Here is a 26,620-nt window from a genome sequence, read left to right as displayed (position 1 = left end):
AAATAATTCTTTCATTCAACGTGTGCATCAATGTATTGGTGTCCAGATTCACTGCTTTGAGCACCTTTGGATGTTATACTCCTGGGCAATGGTACAGGAGAGTCAAAGCCAATTTTGCGTTATGTTTTACTTGGTTTTAATTTGTTTTCTGACAACTCCAGTAAGTGGACGAGTTTGTGATCCAGCGCTCAAAGTCATGTTGTGTTATGTAATAAATAACATTCTGTTTCAGTGAATGGTACAGTGTGGCACATTTTTGAATAGGTCTTAAGGAGAGGAAATCAATTACCAAATAAAAAATACAGGGTGCCATTTAAAAAAGTCATACCACTGTTCATATCTTTGTAAAAAACAAAGCTACAATGATGGAAATCATGCTGATTGATGTACCTCTGATGGCTAAAGAACATTTGCTTGAAACATTTTGTAATTTGCATCTGGACAAACAGTTATTTAGGTTGGTGAAGATAAATGGGTCGCCCTGTGTATGTAGTTTCTGTGTTCCTCTGCAGTGTTGCCTGAGCTTCCCTTTGAAATTATGAAAGCCTAGACTTTGTGTCTTTTTCGCCACAGCCATTAGAATATTACCCACTAAAAGAACTTTGCTGAGCAACATGCATACTCACTACATATAGAAATACACTTAAAACATGGTCTCTGTATGTAACAGGTGTGCAGAAAATTGGGCAGCACCTGCTCAGAATTTCCCCCTATAGCCTATGGCAAGTGATCCTTTAGACAGGATCCACATCAGTTTTGTAAGCCAATGTGTTCAGAGTGATATGGTAGAAATAAATGTCCACTGAGATACACTGACATACCTCTTGAGCACAAATCTGAACACAATGGTCAACAACTACAGCCCCATCAAGCTTCTTCATAGTCAAGTACCCAGAAAGACAATATTGTATCTACTGCATAAAACGTCATCAGCTGCCACCTTCACTCACTCAGCTCAGCTCAGCATGTGGATGGTGTTCTAGCCTGTGTACGCAATAGTGAGAGGCATCCAGGATGGAAATGCTGGCAGCCACTGGTGCTTGGCCTTTTCCACACCAGTGATGGCCAAAACAGTTGCTCTATCCACTGCTCCTGGCACCACTGCTATCTCAGACACCAGCAGCCTCAGCTTTTGTCACTGCATTGTCAGAGATGTTCCAACCACTGATGCCATCACCTCCACTTTAAGGATCACAAGTCCTCTCCTCCACAGCAGTGAACCAGAAACCATCCTACCACTAATGGCTACACTTATCACTACTCTAACCATTAGAGTACTGACTGGACATCCAGACTGCAAGGTCATACAACAATTGCCAGCAAGGAGCAGAGTTTCTGGCTCTTGTCTTCACATAAGACAACGGATTAGGGACTAGCTTTGCCATTGGCTTCAATGCCATACACACATCTGTCTGGATCAACTGCACACACCTTTATTGGTGACCTCAAATATGATAGGATGCTTACTGGACTTCTAATTGTATTCTGGTCACAACCTCTGTGCTTCTCACTAGATAGCTAAAAAAAATCTTTGAATGGCCATTATCACCACTCATCATGAACTGCACATACCTGATAATTATATTTGCTGGAAGTTTCCCAAGTGTGGAATTTGTTCATAAGATAGTCAAGTTCTAGTGAACAGATCCGACAAAATTACCAGAACTTTTTTCCTGTGTTATACACTAATCACTCCAGCATTCTTTTACATGCCATAATCCTGTACTAGATGTCATTGTATGTATTATAATATCTCAAGAATAAAGTTTTCCAGTTCTAAAACTGTGGAAATGAGGATCTGGCATATTAAAGCACTGGTATCATGCTCAGTCCAGTATTGCAGTAAAGCACATGAAAAAAGTTGAACCTATTTAGAGAGAGCTACATGGGTGACGTGAACTATTACAAAGACAATAAAAATGCCCTCATTTTTTAATGGCGTAATGACCTAGAGTAAATGAAAATTTGTGCAAAGATAATGTTTCTAACTGAAGTATGTACCTTCATCAGTTTTGTTTTATTAGTACTGAGTTAGCTCTTACTAGTAATTTTCATGAACCGTGAATTACTCTCATGTCCACTGAAAATCTTTCCAGTTACTGCCACCACAATACCAATATTTACATGCAGTAACTGCCACTTGAAATCTGCTTAGCAACCAACACAAAGTTCCATTTGAATATTTCAGAGCTTCACCAAATATGGTGCTATACTTGTCTTACACAGGCCTATTAACTTGCTCAATGAATCACACTATTGGTAGATCTAATGTTGAACACAGAATACGAATCATTGTGCAATGCAGCATTTGTCATACAGAAGCAAAATATTGATTGTTATCTCACATTTTAGAAAAATTCCAAACCAGCAGGCAAACACAGAATTTTTGCATTTGTAATATGACAATTACTCAGTGAAAAACTGGCTACCTATTAAAGATTATTTCTAACACTACTATAATGAACTAAATCTGAGAAATATGTGACAAAGATACCTGAGAGGACAAGCATATACATACTTTGTAGCTTCCTTTGTGTCTGCAGTAAGTCAGCCATACTATGAAGAGTGGAGCTATTGCTTTTTCATTATTTTGGCTACAACAGGGTCCAAGCCATAACGAACAGTCTGAATGATAGCATTTTAACATAATGGTTGTCACTGGATGAAGTAAAAAGTTCCCATTGTTTTCAGTGCTAAATACAATCTGCAAGTAAGATCATACTTGGGTCAGAGTCCAGGAACACATCAATTCACAAACATAATGGGGCAGTCTTAGGAGGCTGGTCACATTATCAGACTTCATACTCTAAGGTATGGCAAGTGAATCTAGCCTAGTAAATATAATCATAAAGGCAGGCTGAACATGGTTCTAATTTTCGTCTTCTACACACCTGTGATTTGCTAGATGGATGTCATACTGTTCTAAGGGTATGCTGCATAAATACTAACTATTGTTTTAGATGTACTTGCTGTGATGCCTTTGACTGTAAAGTCTGACAGAGTATCCAACTTTCTATGGTTAAATCCTGAAATATGAAAATTGGCAAGTTCTTGGACTCTGAGCTGTACTTATGCACACACTTGGTAATGACTTCACAGCCAAAACCATACAGTAATGGGATTAAATTAAAAGGTACTACTACTACTACTTCATCCAATGGCAGCCAGTGTGGTAAAATGTTATCACCCAGACAATACATTTTGTGCTCTACTGGCTACTGTGTTTCCTAGCTAATGGTTCAGAACTACCATTCAATAGGGCAAGAAGTCTCCTTCCATTTCATCTCCATTAAAAAGAAAAAAAGCATAAAATATTACTTCTCACTACTTAGAAGTGAGCTTATCCTCAAACTTAAACAGGATTTATTAAATATATATTTCTAAGAAAATTTTTTTGTGTTTCTCAGCTGATCACGGGCTTGCTTAAATTTCAGATGTTTCTTCATAAAAGAAACAGGATGAGGGTGGAGAACAAGATTCGAAGATGTTCACCTGTTTGAAAACACCTGAAATTCCCTTACCTGATGATTTGCATAAAACCGTGTCTGCAGAACTCTAGTGCCAGAGAACAAAGTATGTCGTTTGTGTTCTTGCAGACTGTACACAGCATCTGAATGCGACGGCTGGGTTTTTGTCACGGGCACACTTTCCCCTGAACATCAAACACAATTACTCACACATGAATTTGCCAAGATCATCTTTCACAATTCAGTGTTACATAGCTAGCAAAACATCACATTTGAAGTTATGAAATATAAATAAAATGTGGTTTTAAAAGTACAATAAGCAACATACAACATTAACAATAACGTTTATCAGGAACTTTCAGCACCTACACTATTACTGAATGAAAGGTGTAAATTGAGCCTTTACTCCAGGGTATAAGTTTTCAGGCAAAAATGTTTAAGAAACTACTTCAAATGGCTCTGAGCACTATGGGACTTAACTTCTGAGGTCATCAGTCTCCTAGAACTTAGAACTACTTAAATCTAACCAACCTAAGGACATCACACACATCCATGCCCGTGGCAGGATTCGAACCTGCGACTAGAGGTCGAGCGGTTCCAGGCTGTAGCGCCTAGAACCGCTCGGCCACCTCGGCTGGCCTGAGAAACTACTTCCATCAAAATTTTAAAAACATGTTTAGAACAAATAAATGGCAAAGTTCAAAATACACATGTCCCTAATATGTAGCATTACTTCTTTGTCTATGTATAAAAGTCATTGAAGATTCAAGCAACTGAAGTTAAGATCTTTACTGAGGTAATTTCACCACTGACTACTCATAAAAAATGTACTGTAATTTATTTATCTGTAGCTCTATGAACAATGTCCAGTAATTCTGCAGTTAGTGAATTATGCCATGGAATCATTGACATTGCTTCATTATTTGATGGCTGCATCAACTGGAAGTCAATGTAGACTCAAAAAATTGTGGCAATCAAACTGTTACACGAAATGCATTTTATGTGAGAACCCTTCCAGTCTGGTGCCCATAATACAGCTGAAGCCAGGTATGGTATTTCTCCAATTTTGCATAAAAGCAATCATACCTGTATATATGTTATTGTTATGATGGGACTGCCACTCTCAAAGACATTTTATAGCTGCTGCCAACAATGGGTAGAGGAGGGCAGTTGTTACCTCCTCCCTGCCCCCAGGTACGGGGGAAGGGGGTAGCAGGGGCAGGGGAGGAAGGGAAAAACTCTGCAAATCAAATGTGCATCATGTCTGCTAAACAGACAGACATATAATATCAATTCCGTATTTTCTGGAAGAAAACTAGAATATGTAATGGATACTGAATGTGAACTTTATTTGTCTAGATCATGAGCTTATAAATTGATATGTGCAGTTTTGATGGTGCTAGTAGTAATCTTTGGGTCTAAAAAAAAGACAAAAAATATTGTCCATAAATAGTTCTAGCAACTTACAATGTGTAAAATGTAAAAAAGAAGCAAAAGGCACAAAGAACATACCATAATGCTGTCATTATCCATCCTGTAAAATCGTTACATGGTCAAAACCAATTGCAAAAAGGCTTGGCAAGGTATCTATATGGTGCAAATACTGGAAACTGACTAAACAATGAAAAGTGTGAAGTCATCCATATGAGTACTAAAAGAAATACACTAAATTTCAGTTCCTCTCCGGGGGACACCACCTTGATGAAGCACTGTCTGTGTGGGTGGAGAGGCTTGCGTATCCGTGAGAAGCTGAGGGCTATGCCGAAGGTGGAGGACCTACTGCCAGAAGGCCTCAGCCGATGGATCAGACTAAGAGTGTCTCACAATGTCCCCTCTTCTCTATCCACTCCTAGTCCTACCCTATGCCCTGCTCCAACCCAAGGTGTGATGCGATCCGTGCTGAGGGGTGCGTGGCACATGGGAAGATGTGTCGCAAACAGAGCCTCAGGGATACCAGGTGACATCCCTGAGTAATTAGCCTTACACCGCGTGGGGTATTCGTGGTGTGAACCTTCTAGATCCCCAAATCTCATGGGACCAACATGAACACGGCTACAGAAAAAGAAACTGAGGGGCAAATTGAGACCTGAGATACTGAAACATTGGGGACTGAACCCATGGAAGGCACTTCCACTACAGAATCAGGGTCTACACCTGAGCCAGAAGTGGGAACTGTAACTGAGAAGCTAGACTGGATTAAGATCAAACACTTGTCTGGGGCCCGAAGGAGGAAGCTACTCAGGGAACAGAGGGAAAAGGAAGGAAAAGAATGTAGGGAAGTAAAGGGACTAGAACCCAAGACCCCGAGGTAAAAACTGTCTCAGGTTGAAGGGGACACGCAGACCCCCACAACATCAAAGACAGGTAGTAAGCGGATAAGGGAGAAATCAAAGACTCCCTCCTCCCTGGATAAGCGAGCCCAGAAAAAACCGAGGCAAGAAATAGGGAAACAGACCTATAGCACTGCAGTCTTGGTTTTTAGGATGGCAATTATCCAGGAAGGTTATCCACTGGTGGCCATTACCTCGCAGCAGGAGGAACTAGTACAGATGGCCCTCTTTGAAAAGATTGGAGGGGGGGGGGGGGGGGGGGGGACTCTGGCCCAGGTCCCAAGCTCAGGAGGGTCTGTCTAAATCGTGATGCACTCATCTTTGTCTGTGAGGGGGTGTACATAGTAGAATGGCTTAAGAACAAGGTGCCCATGATATCCCAGTGGGAAGATGCGAAGCTGCTGGTCAAGACAGCAGCAGAACTTCTTAAGACTGCAAAGATATCATTATGGGTACAGAAGATCCTTAAGACCGCAAAGATATCATTATGAGTACCCAAGATCCTTAAGACTGCAAAGATGTCATTATGGGTACCAAGATCCTGAAGGAAGTGTCTCCTAAGACTCTGTTCAGGAAAATAGGGGCCTAGAACCCAAAAGTCACGACAGAAGACTGGAGAGTGATTAACCAGAAGATTGCTCCGGAAGGACGAACCCTGGTGGCGGAGGTTGGTGAGAAGTCCTGGGGCGATGCGGGAGTAGGACCTGAGGCCGTTTTTAGGGTTCTCGCAGGTCAACGTCAGGGTTCTCAAAGATGGCAGTAAGACGGAGCCTGGAGGTGCAGCAAATTAATCTGCAGCACAGTAAAGGGGCCTCTGCTGCCCTGAGCCGCTGCCTGGGGAGACAGGAAGTGGACGTGGCCCTGATACAAGAACCTTATTTATATAAAGGGAGTGTATCGGGCCTCTGAGGCACTGGAGGTAAGCTGATCTATGCTAGAAATCTAACAAACTCCGGAACGTGCACCTATGTTAGAAAAGGCATTCTTTCATGCCAATGATGGATTTCTGCTCTAGATACTTAGTGACCATCAAAATGCAGCAATGTGAGGAAGGTATCACAGAGGAAATTGTCTTGGCCTCAGCATACCTTCCTTACGAGAACAGTTCTCCCCCTCTCTTGGAGATGAGGAGACTGGTAGAGACTTGCCATCGGCAAGGTGACCAACTGCTTGTGGGGTGCGGTGCCAATGCCCACAACCTAGTGTGGGGCAGCAAGGACACCAACAGTAGAGGTGAGTACCTTCTTGAATTCCTCTTAGCTAACAACTTAGAGGTCTTGAATGGGGGCAATGAACCTACATTCAGGAATAGCAGAAGGAAAGAAGTAACTGACATAACATTTGGAAACATAACGACGGGTAGCTATGTCAAACAATGGCATGTGGTGTTGGAGCCATCCTCATCGGACCACATGTACATTAAATTCAAAGTTGAAACAGGCGTCAGACAGACCATGACTTATAGAAGTCCCAGGAAAACAGACTGGGAGACATATAGGAAGGACCTTGACTTAGGCTTATCGGAAATTAAAACCACAATAAGGAAGCCAGTAGAATTTGATGAAGTAGCAGAGGCTGTTACCTCTGCCATAGTGACCTCATATCCGGACAACTGCACAATCACCAGGAAGTACATAAATAGGAGCGTTCCTTGGTGGAATAACAAATTGAAAACGCAAAGAAAACAGGTACGGAGACGGTTTAATATTGCGAGATGGAAAGGACAATGGGCTAAATATCGTGAGGCCCTCATCAGTTACAATCTAGAAATAAGACAAGCAAAGAAGGCACCCTGTGAGGAAGTGGAAGGCACAGCTCCACAGCCAGACTTCACAAGATTCTCACTAGAGTACCAACTAATCCAGGAGGTACGTTGAGGAAGGAGGATGGGGAATATACAAAGACAGCACATGAGGCACTGGAATTTCTCCTCAAAACTCACTTTCCACAATATGCTCTACCAGATAACACAGACCAGTATGTGACCCCAGAGACACAACGGTTCTCAGACACTAAGAGAGGACTGGGAATCGGCCAAGGAGTGTGTGAACTTTAACAAAATCCAGTGGGCAGTGGGAACATTCCAGCCGTTCAAGTCACCTGGCCCAGATGGAATTTTTCAAGCTTTCCTGCAACAGGCAGGAGGAAAGCTCATAAGAATCCTATGCAGGCTATTTACAGTTAGCTTATCAGTAGGAATCATTCCCAATGTTTGGAGGGCAGTGAAGGTTGTCTTCATTCCAAAGTCGGGGAGAATTAATCATACCAAGGCCAAGGATATGAGACCAATCAGTCTGTCCTCCTCCATTCTCAAAACATTGGAGAAACTGGTTAACGTATACGTTGGGGAGAGGAGGCTATGTAGGGTCCCTCTACATCTGAGCCAACACTCATACCAACCAGGTAAATCATGTGAAACAGCTCCCCACCAACTCGTCAGGAAGGTGGAAAAAGCACTTTACTTCCAAGAAATAGCCCTCTGCATCTTCCTAGATATTGAGAGGGCCTTTAGTAACACGACCTTTGATTCCATGGTAAGGGCAGCAGAGGTGCATGATCTGGGGACCACTATATGTAGGTGGACCAGAGCCATGCTTAGTGGAAGGAAGGCAGAGGCTACCACGATGAATGAAAAGATGGTAATTAAGACCACTAGAGGCTGCCCACAAGGAGGAGTTTTGTCTCCTCTATTGTGGAATCTAGTGGTGAACGAACTTATTGAGAAACTAAATTCCAGACAATGCTTCTGCCAAGGATACGCAGATGACCTTGTCATAGTAATACTTGGCAAATTCACTGACACAGTCAGGAATATGGCACAAGGAGGGTTGGACATTGTGCAAAAATGGTGCATTAAACAGGATCTGAGAGTTAATCTTAAGAAGACTGTTGTGGTGCCATTTATGAAGAGACATATTCAGCATGCAAGTTGGAATCTAAAGCTCTTCGATGAAACACTACCTGTGAAGGGGACAGTGAGATATCTAGGGGGTAGCCTTGGATGAGAAGCTAACTTGGACCCCTCATATTAAGAGTATCTGCTCCAAGGCAAAAAGCACTTTAGTGATTAATAGGAGGGCTTGTGGCAAAAACTGGGGCCTAAGCCCCAGGGGTATGCACTGGATATACACCGCAGTGGTTAGACCTAGGATTTCCTATGGGCCGTAGTATGTTAGAAGAAGGTAGAACAGCGGTTTGCTGCTAAAGACCTTGCTAAAGTGCAGAGATTGGCCTGCTTAGCCATAACGGGAGGAATTAGCAGCACACCAACCGCTCGAATGAAAGCCATGCTGGATATGCCTCCACTGCACCTTTGGGTTAAGATGGAGGCAGCAGCTGGGGAATACAGACTTAAAACTGGCCAAAACTGGGTCTCATTTGGATATCCAGAATCACACACTAACATAGCGAGTGAGGTAAATACAGGTACGGCTGGGGAAATGCCCGCTGACTCCGAACTGCTTCGACAAGCCTTACAACATAATAATTAGAAGTAGGAAGCAGTTGGAGAAAACAGTTCGACACCGTACGGGGGACATCGTTTGGTTCACCGATGGGTCGAAAACAGATCAGGGCATTGGGGCAGGGTTGTACGGGGTTCAGCCAAGACTGGAGAGCAGCATCTCTCTAGGGAACTGGCCTCTGTATTCCAAGCTGAAATTACTGCAATCAGGTCATGCGCGGAGGAGAATATGAGTAGGTGCTACAATGACCGTAGTATCTACATCTATTCAGAAAGCCAGGCAGCCCTGAAATCATTAGCAACTCCTGCAACAAGATCTAAGATTGTTGTAGATTGCCCCAGGGCTCTGGTGGAGCTAGGGGGAAGCAATAGGGTGTACCTAGTGTGGTTCCCTGGCCACTAAGGGATCTGTGGCAATGAACAAGCCGATAGATTGGCTAGAATGGGGGCAACAACTCCATTTATTGGACCAGAACCTGTCTTGACAATCATCAAGGCTATGATAAAATTAGAGCTATGGAACTGGCTTAGGAAACAGCACATAGAATATTGGACCAAGGTCCATAAACAAAAAACATTGTAAGGTAATGATGCCCAAGCCATGTTTTAAAATAAGCTCTGTAATCCTGGGATTGAATAGGAAAGAGATCAAACTCATGACTGGACTGATGACCGGCCATGAGAACTTCAAAAAACACCTACACACAATGGGTATAATGGAAGAGTACCCTAAATGTAGGATCTGTGATGAGGGTGAAGAAACTGCATCACATCTGATCTTTGAATGCACGGCATTGGAAAGTAAAAGTTACAGAATCTTCAGGACAACTAGACCTGAAGAAATTCGTGGTGGGTTAGACCTAAGTTGTTTGAGCTCTCCTCTTAAAATCAAATCAAACGTCAGTTACACAATAAATCACACAAATCTACAGGCTGTAAAGTCAATTGAATACTTCAAGATTACAATAATAACTAACTTTATTTGGAATGGCCACATAGATAATGTTGTGGGGAAAGTAAACCAAAGGCAGCAATTTACTGGCAGCACACTTGGAAAGAGCAGCTTGCTTACATGGGACTGCTTACTTTATGCTTGTCTGCCCCTTTCTAGAGTACTGTTGTGTGGAGTGGGTTCCACATGAGATGGGACTGGCGGAAGACATAAGCAAGTTCAAAGGAAAGCAGCTCATTTGGAATTGTCACAAAACAGTGGAGAGTGTATTGTAAACATGATATGCGAATTGGGCTGGCAGTCATTAAAACAATGTGTTGCGTTTTTTTTGTTCTTTTTTTTTTTTTTTTACTGTGGCACAATCTTCTCATGAACTTTCAATTACTGACTTTCTCCTCCGATTGTGGAAATAGTCTGTTGGTGCCCACCAATGTAGGGTAAAATGATCATCATCATAAAATAAGAGAAATCAGAGCTCACACAGAAAGATTAAAGTGCTCATTTTCCCCATGTGCTGTCTGATAGTGGAATAATAGAGAACTAGCTTGAAAGTGGTTTGCTGAAGCCTCTGCCAGGAACTCAATTCTGAATTGCAGAGTGATCATGCAGATGTAGACAAAAATGTTATTACAGTGTGTAACACATCAGATACTGTACAATCAAGTACTTTGTCATTACAACTGTGTCCTGTAATACTGCTGTTTAAGATAACAACATACCAAAAGAGGGAACCACTGTATGCACAATAAAGTTTATCATATTAAAACAAAGTTAAACAAAATATACTAGAAAAAGAATTTTGGTAGTTTAACTTACAGTAGTACCTTATATTGAAAATTAAGATCACTTTCCCACAGTCTTGACCATGTTACACCTAATAATGGATACTGACTAGTAGCAAGTTTGTTGTTGTTGTTGTTGTTGTTGTTGTTGTTGTTGTCTTCAGTCCAGAGACTGGTTTGATGCAACTCTCCTTGCTACTATATCCTGTGCGAACTCCTCCATCTCCCAGTACCTTTTGCAACCTACATCCTTTTGAATCTGTTTAGTGTATTCATCTCTTTGTCTCCCTCTATGATTTTTACCCTCCATGCTGCCCTCCAATACTAAATTAGTGATCCCTTGATGCCTCAGAACATGCCCTACCAACCGATCCCTTCTTCTGGTCAAGTTGTGCCACAAATTTCTCTTCTCTCCAATCCTATTCAATACTTCCTCATTAGTTATGTGATCTACCCATCTAATCTTCAGCATTCTTCTGCAGCACCAAATTTCAAAAGCCTTTATTCTCTTCTTGTCTAAACTATTTATCATCTATGTTTCACTTCCATACATGGCTACAGTCCATACAAATACTTTCAGGAAGGACTTCCTGACACTTAAATCTATACTCAATAGTAACAAATTTCTCTTCTTCAGAAATGCTTTCCTAGCCATTGCCAGTCTACATTTTATATCCTCTCTACTTTGACCATCGTGAGTTATTTTGCTCCCCAAATAGCAAAACTCCTTTACTACTTTAAGTGTCTCATTTCCTAATCGAATTCCCTCAGCATCACCCGATTTAATTTGACTGCATTCCATTATCCTAATTTTGCTTTTGTTGATGTTTATCTTATATCCTCCTTTCAAGACCATGTCCATTCCATTCAGCTGCTCTCCCAGGTCCTTTGCTGTCTCTGATAGAATTACAATATCAACGGCGAACCTCAAAGTTTTAATTTCTCCTCCATGGATTTTAATTCCTAATCCAAATTTTTCTTTTGTTTCCTTTACTGCTTGCTCAATATACAGATTGAATAACATCGCGGATAGGCTATAACCCTGTCTCACTCCCTTCCCAACCACTGCTTCCCTTTCATGCCCCTCGACTCTTATAACTGCCATCTGGTTTCTGTAGAAATTGTAAATAGCCTTTTGCTCCAATGTATTTTACCCCTGCCACCTTCAGAATTTGAAGGAGAGTATTTCAGTCAACATTGTCAAAAGCTTTCTTGAAGTCTACAAATGCTTTCAAATTCTGAAGGTGGCAGAGGTAAAATACAGAGAGCGAAGCGCTATTTACAATTTGTACAGAAACCAGATGGCAGTTATAAGAGTCGAGGGGCATGAAAGGCAAGCAGTGGTTGGGAAGGGAGTGAGAAAGGGTTGTAGCGTATCCCAGATGTTATTCAATCTCTATATTGAGCAAGCAGTAAAGGAAACGAAAGAAAAGTTCGGAGTAGGTATTAAAATCGATGGAGAAGAAATAAAAACTTTGAGGTTCACCAATGACATTGTAATTCTCTCAGAGACAGCAAAGGACTTGGAAGAGCAGTTGAACAGAATGGATAGTGTCTTGAAAGTAGGATATAAGATGAACATCAACAAAAGCAGAGGCATTTTTTATGAAATCGCAAAACTGTTTCATCATTCACAGCAAAACTACATCACTTTCCTAAATCTAGATCATAGCCTGGGAATAGTTTTGTCTCCAATGACTAGTAATGCTGGATATAAGTAGAAAAGTGGTTAAAATGTAAAACATTATCACAATGACTAAAGTAAAACTCACCAGTAAGCATGCTCTCATTTACAATGCAACTGCCACTCAACAAGATGGCATCACAGGACATCAAGCATCCATGTTGTGGAATTATGATCACATCACCTGGCACCAAATATTTTGAATCAACCTCCACACATTCTGCAAACCAAAAAGATGAATAAAATTCACTTGACAGTTATTCAAAATTCTTTTTTTTTCCATGTATCTAAAGCACATCATGTGTCATGGATTTTTCCTGCTTCACTTTGCAAGCTAGACACTACTCAAAATTTCCTGCATGTTTCACCTGAGTACACGTAGCACATATAGTTATCCATCACTGTCAATAATTTGAGAGAAATAATGTCACATTTTTAGATAACATATTACCAGAATGTCATGTTACTCAATCTGGCAACATTTTCACAATAAAAGGTGTCTTTATCTGAGCTTATTAATTATAAAGGCAATCTGTAAGTTACACAGGCCTTCAGTTCCAATGTGTCTAAGTCTTTATTCTACTTTCTTCTAACTATTTTCAGTTGTTACTACCCATCCCTATTTGGATCTATCTTATTCATGTATCACTCTACTATTTGCCCCAAATTACTGTCTTTTAAGCTCTCACACTTCACTTTTCCATTCACGATTTTCATTTTTTCCCATGCAGACATCTTCCCAGAGTCGTGTGGCAAAAGAAGAGTGTGAGAGGAGGCCTTCAGTCATATCTGCCTGTACTTACAGGCAGTGTGCCAGTATAACACTGACACAGTCTGAGCCCAAGCACACTGGGACTTGCTCACATTGCACAGGAAACAACCTCACCAGAAGTGCAAACACACCTAATCAAATAGTTAACAGCCTTGCAGGTAACTATACATTCCTAGCTCATGTAGGCAAACCGAAGTACCCCATCCACATATACCATACTGACAATAGCTTACAGAATGTTATGCAATACATCACCAACATCTCCAAATTTTGGTTACACGCTAACTGTAGTAACAACTGTCTCTCCTTCATGTCCTTCAAATCTTATAACTGCAGTCTGTTTTCTGTACAAGTTATAAATAATCATTTAGTCTATGTATCTTTATCCTTGCTACCTTCAGAATTTCAAATAGTGTCTTCCAGTCAGTATTGTCAAAAGCGTTATCTAACTCTACAAATGACATAAATGTAGGTTTGCCTTTCTTTCACCTATCTTTTCAGGTAAGTAGTGGGGTTAGTATTGCCTCTCATGTTACCTCTCAAGTTTCTCCAGAACCCGAATTGATCTTCCCCCTCTTTTTCCATTTTTCTGCAAATAATGTGCCAATTTTTTGCAATCATCACTTATTAACTTTGTAAAATTATTACATTCTTCCTTAGAAATAGGAAGGAACAAACAAATGAATGAATGAAGAAAGATCAAGGTAAAATGTCCTGTTGACAACAAGTTGATTAGAGATGGTGCATGAGCTCAAGGCATGGGAAGGAATTGGCTGTGTCCTTATGAAAAATGATCCTGTCATTTGCCTTGAGAGACACAGGGAAACCATGGAAGAGAGAAATCTCTATGGTAGGATGGGAATTTGAACTGTGTCTCCATAAAGTACTCAAAATGGTCTTCTTATGATAATGCGAAACTTAACATGTCTGCTACATATAACACACTTTAATCAATCTTCCACACATCATTAAGTGATAGAATCCCTCAAGCATCGATAAAAGCTTCCAGAAATTAATGGATATAATTTAGTAGTGAACACTCCTCGTTTAACTAATAATGTCGACAATGGGTTTACTGTGTACTACATTCAAAATGCTCAGGTTTTAGGGAATGTGGTGACTATGCACGATTTTTCAGTGCCTTAAAACTGACAGTTTTGTTTGTCAACAAAATCTTTCAATGGGTCTCACATGCCAGCCATATGAAGACTACACCAATCATGGCAAACACTGCAACCTACATCCATTTGGAATGCTTACTGTATTTGAGCCTTGGTGTCTCTCTACAGTTATTACCTCCCCACACTTACTTCCATCGTTAAGTACACAATTTCTTGATGTTGCAGGATGTGTCCTATCAACTGATCCCTTCTTTTGGCCAAGTTGTGCCATAAATTACTGTTTTCCTGAATTTGATTCAGTACCTCCCTATTTCTTACCCATGCGATCTTCAACATTCTTCTATAGAATTACATTTTTTCCCCAGTCCACAATGTCATATGCTCGGTTCCATTTTCAAAAGCTATCTTCTTCTCATCTCAATTGCCTATTGCCCACATTTCACTTACACACAAGGCTACATTCCAGACAAATATCTTAAGAAGAGACTTCATAACACTTCAATTTATATTGCATGTTAATAAATTCCTGTTTTTCAGAAACAAATCTGGAACAATTTTTTAATTCGGTGCTCCACATTTCTTACCAGCATACAGCAGATTTTGTAAAAAGTGGTGCTGGTATATAATACTGGTTAATATCAGCAGTGTAACATTTTGAAAAAGTAGGAGGGAAGTGCATCAAAAGTAATGCCTAAGTGTACTGTTGCACTGGACATTTGGCCCCATTAGCTGTTGCTTAAATGGAACACAAAGTAAAACTGCACTGTACCAGCAGCCCCAGCCTTCACTTTTAGCAAAAATTACGGCTCTTTATGTAAAGATTTCACTCAAAATTTTGACAAGAGGTCTACCACTGTCATCCTCTGTTCACTAACAAATGCAGCTGAAAAAGGATAATATTTCAGTTACTTCAATTTCTAGGTAGATACGAGGGTTGGAACTTAAATAGTGGCATCTATTTATTCACAACCAATACAAAAAAGGTACATGTTTGCACCTGTTACTGTCCTTCAAAGTAGTCACAAGTGTTGTGTAGAACCCATTGCCAGTGACGTGGAAGGCGTAGTATACTGTTAGCAAAGCCTGTTCTGTTGATTGTGCGAATGAAGTGGTCCACTGCCTGTCGAATCTCTGGAACAGTTCTGAAGCGAATGCCATTAAGTGGTTCCTTCCCCTTTGGAATAAAATCAAAGTCAGAAGGACTTAAGTCCAGGGAGTATGGTGAATGGTACAGTACTTCCCAGTCCCATTGACTGAACAGAGCAGCCACAGCTTGTGCTGTATGTGCCCACACATTGTCGTGCACGCAGGTGATACTCCAAAAATGAACAGTAATGTAACTTAAGTCCTTGTGACTGATTTGATTCTGAAAATGAAGAAACCACTTCATGGCATTCGCTTCAGATATGTTCCAAAGATTCGACAGGCAGTAGACCGCTCCATTCGTACCATCAACAGAACAGGCACTGCTAACAGTACACTATGCCTTTCACATCACTGGCAACGGGTTATACACAACGCTGTTGTCACTATTTAAGTTCCAACCCTCGTACAAACATTTTATAAGTATTAACTAGTCACATTTAGCAAATGGGGGTGAGCAGTAATGTTGTGCAATGAGTGTTAAGCTCTACTGTTGAGCAACATATTACATTGTGGTCACAAGTGGAGGCATGCTTATCCACATGGAGACACCGTCTCCTCTTCTAATTGGGTGACTACAGTGACAGCCATAGCCAAGTGCAGTCCAAGTTTGTAGTCTGGGCAGACTTGTTCACTGTTCAGGATGGTTAGTATTGATTCAGTGCTATCAAACTGTAATTTTATAACTTTTAAGAGTTGGTTGATGAACACCGATAAGAGCCATCTTGACTGCAAAGCCACTGATGTCAGAGCTTTCCAATTTGTGGGGAAGTGTGTTAGACACTCAGGATATTGATCATTATTACTGATAATACACATTATGATTAATGAGTTCAAGTTCATGACTTGCATTCTGATTAGACTGACGAACCAGTTCTTCATGTGGAATGTTAAGTAATTGTAAATGACTATATTATGAACAGTGTTGCAGCAAGAATTGCAACACTGAATAAATTAATGGCATTCCTTAAAAAGACACTCTTCACTGGAAGTAGACTTGCATTTATCTCATAACAGAATCATGACCGCGCATGACCTTCTGCAAGAGGGACGTCACCTTTAGAAGATGCAAGGTGAGCAAACAGAACTCTGCGAAGTCTACCTGATATTGCACACATCTGAATGCAACTCTCACTGAACTGTTACAAAAGAGGTGTAGGACATGGCAACTCTTGCGGGGATGAATCTGAGTGGCTATGACTGTTATGGATTGCATCCAAAGTGAATAACAGTGAATTGGCACTACCAGTGACTTTGTGATTTAGATCAACTGAATAGTGACTTTCATTGGTAAAAGAAACACAGAGCACAAGATAAGAGTGAACTGTGAATTTTAAAACATTTATCACATGTAAATCTCTAGATAAGGAGCTCGAAGTAACACTGACGATTGATTATAGCTGTTGCTCAAAATCATGCAACAGTATTGATCAGTGATAAGACATATTTTGGTAATGTACACAACACAAGTGGCAGTGAATGCTATGTACTGTGATGTTGATGCAATATAAAAGACTAACATCAAGAAAAGAAGACAGAGATTTTGTGTTATGATGCAACGCACCGAGGAGGACGTATGTGACGAGAGGCTGCCAGAAGTGAAGAGTGGTCACTGCATTCTCTGCAGCCTCCATCGTAACAGCACGTGGGGCGGCCCATACGGAAAGGGAAAGTCACTGGCCCAGCTGATGTATAAGAGATGACCCTCACCTCGATAACAGGCAACTTGTCTTTATAAAATCTTTCGGTAGACTGATGTTTGTCTCTGTGAAGACCCAGGGTAGCAATAGCTCGGCAGAGTGCAGCACAGTCTGTAAATTTTGATTAGCAAATAGTGAGCAGAAGTTGTATTAATTATTGACAGTAACATTTACAAACATGAGTAACAAGAGAGAAAAGATGGTTGAAATCAGGAATAGGATAGTACATTACTTTCAAGGGGGACATGAATGTGATGAGCATCCATCTGGGTTACCTAATGAAAGTTCAGCATTGCTGCAAGGTACTTATGATGTCATAGAAGTTCGGCAGAGGTACATTCATTCACATGATGATCATGGGTGAGATTTAGTGGCACCAAATGTAAGTCACCACACCCATTCAGCAAACACTGTAGCTGTTAACCTAATAGTGAATCATCAAGTGAAAGTATGGTGAAGATGTGTTCATGAGATTTCTCAAGGAATTGCAGAAAAATCTTGAAACATTAACATTCATCTGGAGAAACTAAAATTTCCATTAAAGAAACTAAAATTTCCATTAAAGAAACTAAAATTTCCATTAAAGAAACTAAAATTTCCATTAAAGAAACTAAAATTTCCATTAAAGAAACTAAAATTTCCATTAAAGAAACTAAAATTTCCATTAAAGAAACTAAAATTTCCATTAAAGAAACTAAAATTTCCATTAAAGAAACTAAAATTTCCATTAAAGAAACTAAAATTTCCATTAAAGAAACTAAAATTTCCATTAAAGAAACTAAAATTTCCATTAAAGAAACTAAAATTTCCATTAAAGAAACTAAAATTTCCATTGGAAAAAAGAAGAAAAGAAATTGCTAATAAAGTATTGAAAAAAATGAATAAAAACCACTTGGGAAAAATTATAATCAAAAGATGAGTTTTGCTTAGAAAATTGTCTTACTTAAGGAGTACAAAGAAAGGATTAGTAGAAGCACACATGAGCTCCACATTACTTGCCCAGAACTAATGCTGTACAGTCAGCTAATGATCAAAAAGAAACTAATACATGTTGTAAAGTAACTAATAAGCAGGAAGATTTAAAGGCTTAAACTGATTTGGATAAGAAGATAGAGTTGGTTAAAAATACATGCACTGAGAATGCAAGTGAACATTTAGAACTGAAGGAATGACAGTAGGTATGGGATAAAGTTAGAGTCAGTGGCTCAGTATGCCACTCAGGTTGAAGCTGAAATAAAGCAAAGGTTATAATCTTGACATGAGCATGAAAGATAGTAGGATAAAAATAAAAACTACATGATATCTGACAATCAGTATTTAACAGTGCATAAATATCATAGTTTCTCTATCAGAGGGACACCGACTTACATTCAAACAACAATCTGAAGAAGTATTTCCTATGCAGTGGGACAATAAAAAAAAGATTAGTTGTGTGACTAGTGCACAAGAAGGGGAAGCACTATCCAGGGGAATGAGGTAGAATCACAATGCAACACATGCGACCAATTCATAGGACTGTTAACAAATGAGTATTGGTCCAGCGGCATGAAAAACTATGTCAGAAGAGACCTGTTTTGAAGTTCAAATTATTGCAAACATTGGGAACAAAAGTTATAAAGAGGACTTCCAAACATATTTGGAAAAGAATTTGCATTTAGACAGTATACTGAAAGAATGACTTGATTTCAATCATTATTAAGTTACAAGTACACGAAAAGTTAATTGGAATGCCAAAGACAGATGTTAGTGGAATAGTATAGGCTTTGGGTCATTTATATGCTTTAGCAGGCAAAAGTCAGAATTTAGAAGGTTGGTGAGGAAAACGGTAGAAAGGAAATGACACAAAGATAGGATGACATGCTGCCACCGAGATTTACACAACACCAGCACCAAATGATATGCATCAGGAATGTAAGGAGTGTTGCAGTATGAAAAGCAGGGTTCGTGTAGTTACTATTATAATCGTCCCAGATGAGGAAAAGTGGAAGAGGAAATTATTATGGAAAGTCTAGAGATGACTATAGCAATGGAAATTATGAACAAGAGGCTTCATCTACGAGAAACTCACTGGTTGTTTAAGATCCGATAATGAACTAGAGAGACCAAAGGACCACAAAAGCTAAACTTTTTGGAATATGATACCAGGGATAGTATTAAAGTGGTACTGATGGAGGATAATAAATGAGAAGTTTTTGAAGGATTTCAAACTACTGAGATTCAAATGTACAATTGATGTGATGGTGGTAATAGATTCAGGATCAGAGACTGGCGCATAGACCTGAACCTATATGATATGATTAAAATAGGCAATGAAATCTTCAGGAGTACTTACTGCTTGCAGAGCTAAAAGTTAATTAACATGACAACAGGTTCCATCAGATTTCCAGGTCCTGGAAGTTAAGCACACAGTTAACGCAATGGTGGGACCAGATTTGTGTGTAAGGTTAATAATAGGCAAGAACAGGTTAATCAATAATGAAGTCAAGGTAGACTGACAATGGTAAACAATGTAAATGGGAAAAAAAAACACCTGAAGAAAATAAGGTTGTAAGAATAAAGGTTGTAGGAATAAAGGTTATGAGAGTGGAAACCACTAGAAAATAGTCCGAGTCTTTAATCAATGATCATCAGAGACAATGAGATACACTAATGAAACAAACAACAAAATACAGCAAAGGATTTCAGAAATAGAAGAGTTGAGTGCAGTAGAAGAAAAAGAGTAATAGGATATTCTAAACGAATGTAATAAGGTATTTTCACCTCAACCATAGTCGATAAAAAATTGTGTGTATGAATTCTATGTTATTTCTCATCATGCTTTTAAAATATGACTGTATTTTATTGCAATCCCAAAATGAGAGGCTGTTAATAAAGAATTAAAAGGATGTCAAAATTGGGCATTATTGAAAGTCCCCAAAACAACTATTCCAATCCAATTGTAGTGGTTCTGATAAAAAGACAGACCAGTGAGAATTACTCTGGGTGCAAGGGCAATTAATAAAATTATATGGCCACAAACAAATTGACTGGAGGGTCTGGAAGAACTAATACAGAAATTTAATGATAGTTGGGTAATGTCTAGCACAGATATAACAGATAGCTTTTGCCAAGTGCATTTACCTAAAGAGTGTGGAAGATAGCCTTCATTTATGGTAGTCAAGGTTACCACTTCAAAGAAGTTCTGTTTGCAAGATTTCTAGATACCGGAAATTCAGCACACTGTTAATGCATTCGTGGTACCATTTGATTTTTGAGTTGAAGACATCTACTGCAGCATTTATTTTCATGTTAGATAAAGCACTGGCGATGACTTACTAGCTAAGGTAACTGCCTATGCAGACAACATTTTGCTACCAACAAAAAACTGGCATGAACATAATAAAATATTGGAAGTAGTTTTAGCAGCAGTTGCAGCAGATGGCAGAGTAATTTTTGAAAAACCAGAGTTTGAAAGAAAGGAAATTAAATTCCTAGGACACATTATTTCAACTAACAATGTAACTGCAAATCCTGATGAAACTTAGGCTATAAAGAACTTTCCAGAACCAAAAATAAAAGGCAAATAAAAGGATTTCTTGGTCTGTGTTGATTTTATTGTAAATTTGAAACAAATCAAGTACTTAATGCCAAGGCATTTTAGGACTTAATGAAAAAGAAAGCAGTTAGGGTATGGATCAGCCAGTCCAGTAATGAATCTGTGGACATTTAGGAAGATTTATGCAAAACTGTTACACTGTTTCACCCCGATCTATCACAAGGTTTTTGTTTCATGGCAAACATGTCCGAATATGGGACTGATTCACGATTGTTTCAGATAACAGCACAAGAAAGGGAAAACAATCAGTTTTGTGAGCATAATAATAAACAAGAGGGTACAAAATTATTCTGTTACAGATAAGGAAACTTTGGCAATAATAGGGCCATTTCAAAAGTTCAGATACTTCTATGTATACAGACTACAGAGCCATAGCTTTCTTGTCAGACTGCAAGTTAATGCATGGGAGGCTCAGAAGATGATTCTTCTTCTTCTTCTTCTTCTTCTTCTTCCTGGCTCTACAGCCCTTGATGGGCCTTGGCCTGCTCTAAGATATCATTCTATTTATCCTTGTCCAGTGTATTGTGTCTTCATCCTCTGACACCAATAATTTTTAAATCATCTTGTATGCCATCAAAGTATTGCAGTCTTGGCCTTCTCCCACTTCTTTGTGCTGCTGGGTATTGCAGCAGTGCTATTTTCATTGGGTTCTCACGTTCCATGTGAAAAACATGGCCAACCATTTCAGGCAGTTTATTTTAATGAACTTTTTGATTTCAAGATTTTCATATAATCTGTAAAGCTCAAAATTTCACTATCTACCATATTATATCTTCATTAGTCACCCATTAGCTTCGGCACAACACTTTCCAGTCCCTTCTATGGTTATTGACCTCTCTGCAGAAATTCCTGCTTTTATTAGTGTTACTAAGTGATTCAATGTCCTGCAACTGTCTTTCAAAAAAGCTTCTCTTCTTTGATTTCAGAATCTGCTTTTCTGCACACCTTGTTTTCCTACAGTCATCCACAAACATTCGTTTGTTCTGGGCTGCATTTTTATATGCTTCATTCTTTGTTCTTGTTGCCTCCTCACACTCTTCTTCATACCACTTCACACCATTCATTCCTTCTGGTGTGTTGTTCCATATCAATCATTTCCTCTACAGTAGCCTGTATTTCATTTATGATTTTATTCCATTGCTGATTTAAGTTATGAGTATAGTTCTGCAGGATACCTGTCAATTATTATCCAAATTAATAGATACATGTTCAGCCTTCCTTGGGTCATTACATTCTTATATATTATACTTACTTTGCCCTTCTCCTTTAACCTTATATGCTTTCGAAATTCTCCCTCTGATTTCTGCTATAAGGAGGTAATGACCAGAGTTCATCTTAGTGCCTATGGAACTATTGCAAGCTAGTATGCCAGAGGCATGCCTGGTAACTATTAATATGATCAGTTTGATTCCTAGTAATGTTGTCTCGTGATACATAGATCATTTTATGTATATTCTTATGCTGAAACCACATGCTAGGAGAAACTGTCATGTTAAGTGATGCTGCAAAATTTCAGGGTTCAAACGAGTTACTGATGAGAAAAATATGACTTTATGCAAGTAAAGTCACTTAGCTTCTCCTACCCAACTGTGTCTGAACTTCAAGTTGGTGAACAATGCGAACCTTAACAACCCGTGAAAGATTGGGTACCCAGTTCAGTGGGAAACACAGGTGAAGGCAGACGAGAGTGGGAAAATTGTCTTTCGAAGAATACAGGGTTCCGCTACAGGCGGATAAGCCATACCTGGGAAAAAAGTTTTATTGTGAAAACTGAAGGAAATACAGCTGGATGAACCCTAAGGCAAAGACATGGCAATGTCACAAGGAATATGAGAATTGTATTGTGGAATGTACAAACATTATATAGAATTGGAGCCATTGCAAACCTGACAAATAGTGAAACATACAACATGGCCTTGCAAGAAATAAGATGGACTGGACAGGATACCTTCCAGAAACAGCAGTGTACTATGTACTACCATGGCCTCAAAAGTGGCCACAACAGTGAACTCATACTTGGTGTGGGATTTATAGTCAATCAAAGCACTGAACAACTTGCGACAGGTTTAAAGCAATAATTCCAAGGATGTTGTATGTGAATAAAGGGGAAATCCTTTAACTACTGTCTCCCAAATGCACATGCCCCTACTGAGGATAAGACAGAAGAAGAGAAGATGATCTATGAGGAACTGGAGTGAGCTTATCAACAGGGGATAAATAATAACATAAAAATGGTGATAGGAGATATGAATGGTAAGGTAGGGCATTAGTAGGTCTTCTCCCCTACCACTGGTAAATACAGTCCCCATAAAGAGAGTAATAACAATGGACTCCATCTATTAAATTTTGCAGCATTTATGAAATAACGTGTGTGTTCACAAAACCTGAGTCGTCCTTTATGTGGAAAAATGGAGGGGATGTTAGTGCATGTGGGCATGTGCATGCATGTGCATGTTTGCAATTCTTAATACCGTTGGCAATGAATTACTGTTTGCTATAGGATACATAACAGTGTTCATTTTTTATGAGGAGCACTATCTTACAAAGATAATTTATAAACTCTGTTGAAGAGTTATTTGAAAATTGATCCATGGGATTCAAGACATGTACATATAAGGACTGGTTTCCACGATAAATTAAATGTTAGCTTCAAGATACATTAATGTAATGATTATGTCTAAAGTTCTGAATACCCTTGAACACATACACACAGGTTTTCAGCAACGTGAGCCATTTTCAAGCAATAATATGCACACTTTTACATTTGGCTGTAGTTTGCCTGTTCTGTGGATGACTAAACAATAGTTCAGGGTTCTTTTCGTATTTGCCTACAATTTTTTCCACAATCACCTATCACACATTTTCACCCATAGCAATGCTGCGTGTATGTGGAGAGTGTGAAACTGCATTATGGTCCATACAATGTATTAAACTATAGGTCCCCATATGACTGATTTTGAGGGCTAACTGGTGGTAGTAGTTCACCTGGAATACAACTATATTCAATAAAGCATTGTGGCATTCAAATCAACATTCAAGAGTACACCTCAAACAAGTGAACATAACATTGTTTGATGAACAATGTAAATTATTGTAAAATAAAAGGGAGATTGAAATATTTAAGTTTCATGAACTACCAGAGGCAAGTTTGTCTTGCAAACAGAGCATACTAACAAAGTGCATTATTACCGCAATTTAGTAACAACAATGAAAATATCTTTTGAAAGTAATCTCTACTCTTTTTGTATGTCTCACATCTTAACATAATTATTAACTATAATACAGTTTAAATTTCTGAATATAAAGGTACCAGAGCAGATTGCTACTCACCTCACCAAGCAAGTGCCAAGCAATGGGTAAGAACATAAAAGTTGTAATTCTAGTTTCAATGGAGGCACACATTCTTTTCTGTATAGGAGAGAGTTATAAACAAATTTGCAGCATAGTCAAGGGTAGTCATATGGCTCCACGTTTGTGCTCTCTACGGTCATCCCACCCCACCGAGCTATTAAACATCCAGTATCACTGTTCTGGTTTAAACTTGTTGACAATGTTAACCTTCTTCCAACCAGAAAACCTTCTCTACCATCAATTTCATTTAGTCCTTTCCTGCACAATGAGCCATCTTTCAGTACGTCTACTTCCATAACTGATATACAAAAACATTCTATAAGCACAACCAAACATTCAAATCATATGCATGTCACAGGTGACTTTTTGGGTACAGTGGGAGCAGTTTGTTGTTTATCACATCCAATCACTCCTCTTCCCATTGATGCACAGTACAGTACCTAAACTAAAAGTAGCGGGATGGTGTACTGAGCCACAAAATATTCTTAATTGATCATCACATTTGTTGATTCAGTTCCTTGAATATCTATGTACTTCATCACCCAGCAGAATTAAACATCTTTCTCAAGGCTTTGTAGACTTACCTGTGGAATGTATAAGCTGCACACTTCTAAGGATACTCAAAGTGTCAGAACAAATCAGAGATATCACTGAACAAACACATTTAGTCTGTTTTGACCAGAAAATACTCAGAATGCATTTCTTGTTCAAACAAATAGTGAGGCCTCCTAAAGAAGAATGCGATGAAGATAAATGTCTGTTCTGTTCCATCACCTCTGAGAACTTTTTATTCTGCATCAGATGCATTTGTATATTAAATAAATTCAAGGTAAACCACTTCCTGCTTACACCCATCAGTGAACAGAATCATAACTGTGATCAAATAAATTTTCAAACAACACTGAGTTAAAACCATGAGGAGGACTATTACAGGTACATTTAAGATACATCTGGATTTCTTCTGAAAGCATGGCAGCAGGTGACTAATCTTGAGCATAGAATGATATTTTTCCCATACTAAGTTCTACTAAGTTGTGTTTGCACAGAACTCAAATGACCTTGTTTCTTGCAGGTGATTTGAGGAAAACCATCACAGGGTGAGCAACAATCTGAAACATGATTTTCAAACAGCCCAGAATTTTGTGTGTAAAGAACCATGAAGAGAGAAAATATTCGTGTGCAGTGAGTAATAAATTGTGACATAGTGACTGATATATCAAAGTTTTTTTTTTTAATTTTTTTTATTGTTGCACTGTTTTGAATCTCTTACAGACATCTGTTTTGTTAATACATCACCCCTTATCTGCTTTCTGTGGAGGCCTCGTATTTCTGAAACCTGAATGACCAGTTCTTTCCTTCATCACAGTCTCACTACATGCACTCATCTGCTGCCTGTTCCAGAAGCAGAAACTTTTAGTGTTAGGAAAATCATTTTCTTTGAAAATGTCTCACAATTATACCTACACTATGCTCAATTTATTTTAGGACTAACAGCTACAAAGGCAGTTGAGGGGATAAGCTTCACTCAAGAGGCACAATACACATTCAGCCAGTTTCACGAGACCCCTAGTCACAGCAACCACCCTCACACTGTTAGAATTTCTCCTGGCCTATTCAATTGGAAATTTACAGGTTACATAGAAACATATTCCAGAGAATGTAGTTAGTTACAGAAGTTAGTTTGTTTTTGAAATTTAGTGCCCTAGTATTTTGGTAATCTTTTCTTCCTTTCTTTTTTAACAGATCATCTGATGACTTGATAATAAGTCAAAACAATGCCATTTGTGTGACGTCAAGTTGAAATATATCATAAAAATTTCCATAAACTGTCTTAAAAATTTGTTGCTACAAATGAAACTAAACTAAAACCCCAGACCAACTCTTCCAGAACTCACTGATGTCAGCATTATGCAACTCTGTTCTGCACCTCCACGCGATTCTGCTGAAGTATCAATCCTAAAGTAATTCTAAACAGATTAGTCATGAGCTGAGTTCAGAATTTCATATATGTTTTCTGTGTGTACTTGGTCTTTTTTTAAATTTTGGGACTTACTTCCATTTTCACATTGTAGAGTCACTTTATTTGAACAGGATTCCTCAGCAAGTTTGCTCAGTGAAATGCTTTGCTGAAAAAAAAAAAAAAAAAAAAAAAAAACACCATTATTATTATTATTATTATTATTATTATTATTATTATTATTATTATTATTATTATTATTATTAATGAAATACATACATACATACATACATACATACATAC

At 38.9% G+C, this 26,620-nt stretch overlaps 1 protein-coding gene across 2 annotated transcripts in view; it reads right to left on the bottom strand.

Moving 5' to 3' along the window:
* LOC126298720 (polyamine-transporting ATPase 13A3-like) overlaps positions 1-26,620 on the bottom strand; it is a 218,197-nt gene that overhangs the window by 125,897 nt on the left and 65,680 nt on the right. For both annotated transcript variants that reach the window (XM_049990147.1, XM_049990146.1), the window contains exons 4-6: positions 26,414-26,486; positions 12,767-12,898; positions 3,522-3,652 (exon numbers count right to left, since the gene is read on the bottom strand). In XM_049990147.1, coding sequence (XP_049846104.1) covers positions 3,522-3,652; positions 12,767-12,898; positions 26,414-26,486 — 336 coding nt within the window. The remainder of the gene's footprint in view (positions 1-3,521; positions 3,653-12,766; positions 12,899-26,413; positions 26,487-26,620) is intronic.

Source organism: Schistocerca gregaria, chromosome X (genome assembly GCF_023897955.1).
Source record: "Schistocerca gregaria isolate iqSchGreg1 chromosome X, iqSchGreg1.2, whole genome shotgun sequence".
Lineage (NCBI taxonomy): Eukaryota > Metazoa > Arthropoda > Insecta > Orthoptera > Acrididae > Schistocerca > Schistocerca gregaria.
Note: the sequence above shows the minus strand (reverse complement) of the source record. Positions and strands in the feature narration are given on the sequence as shown.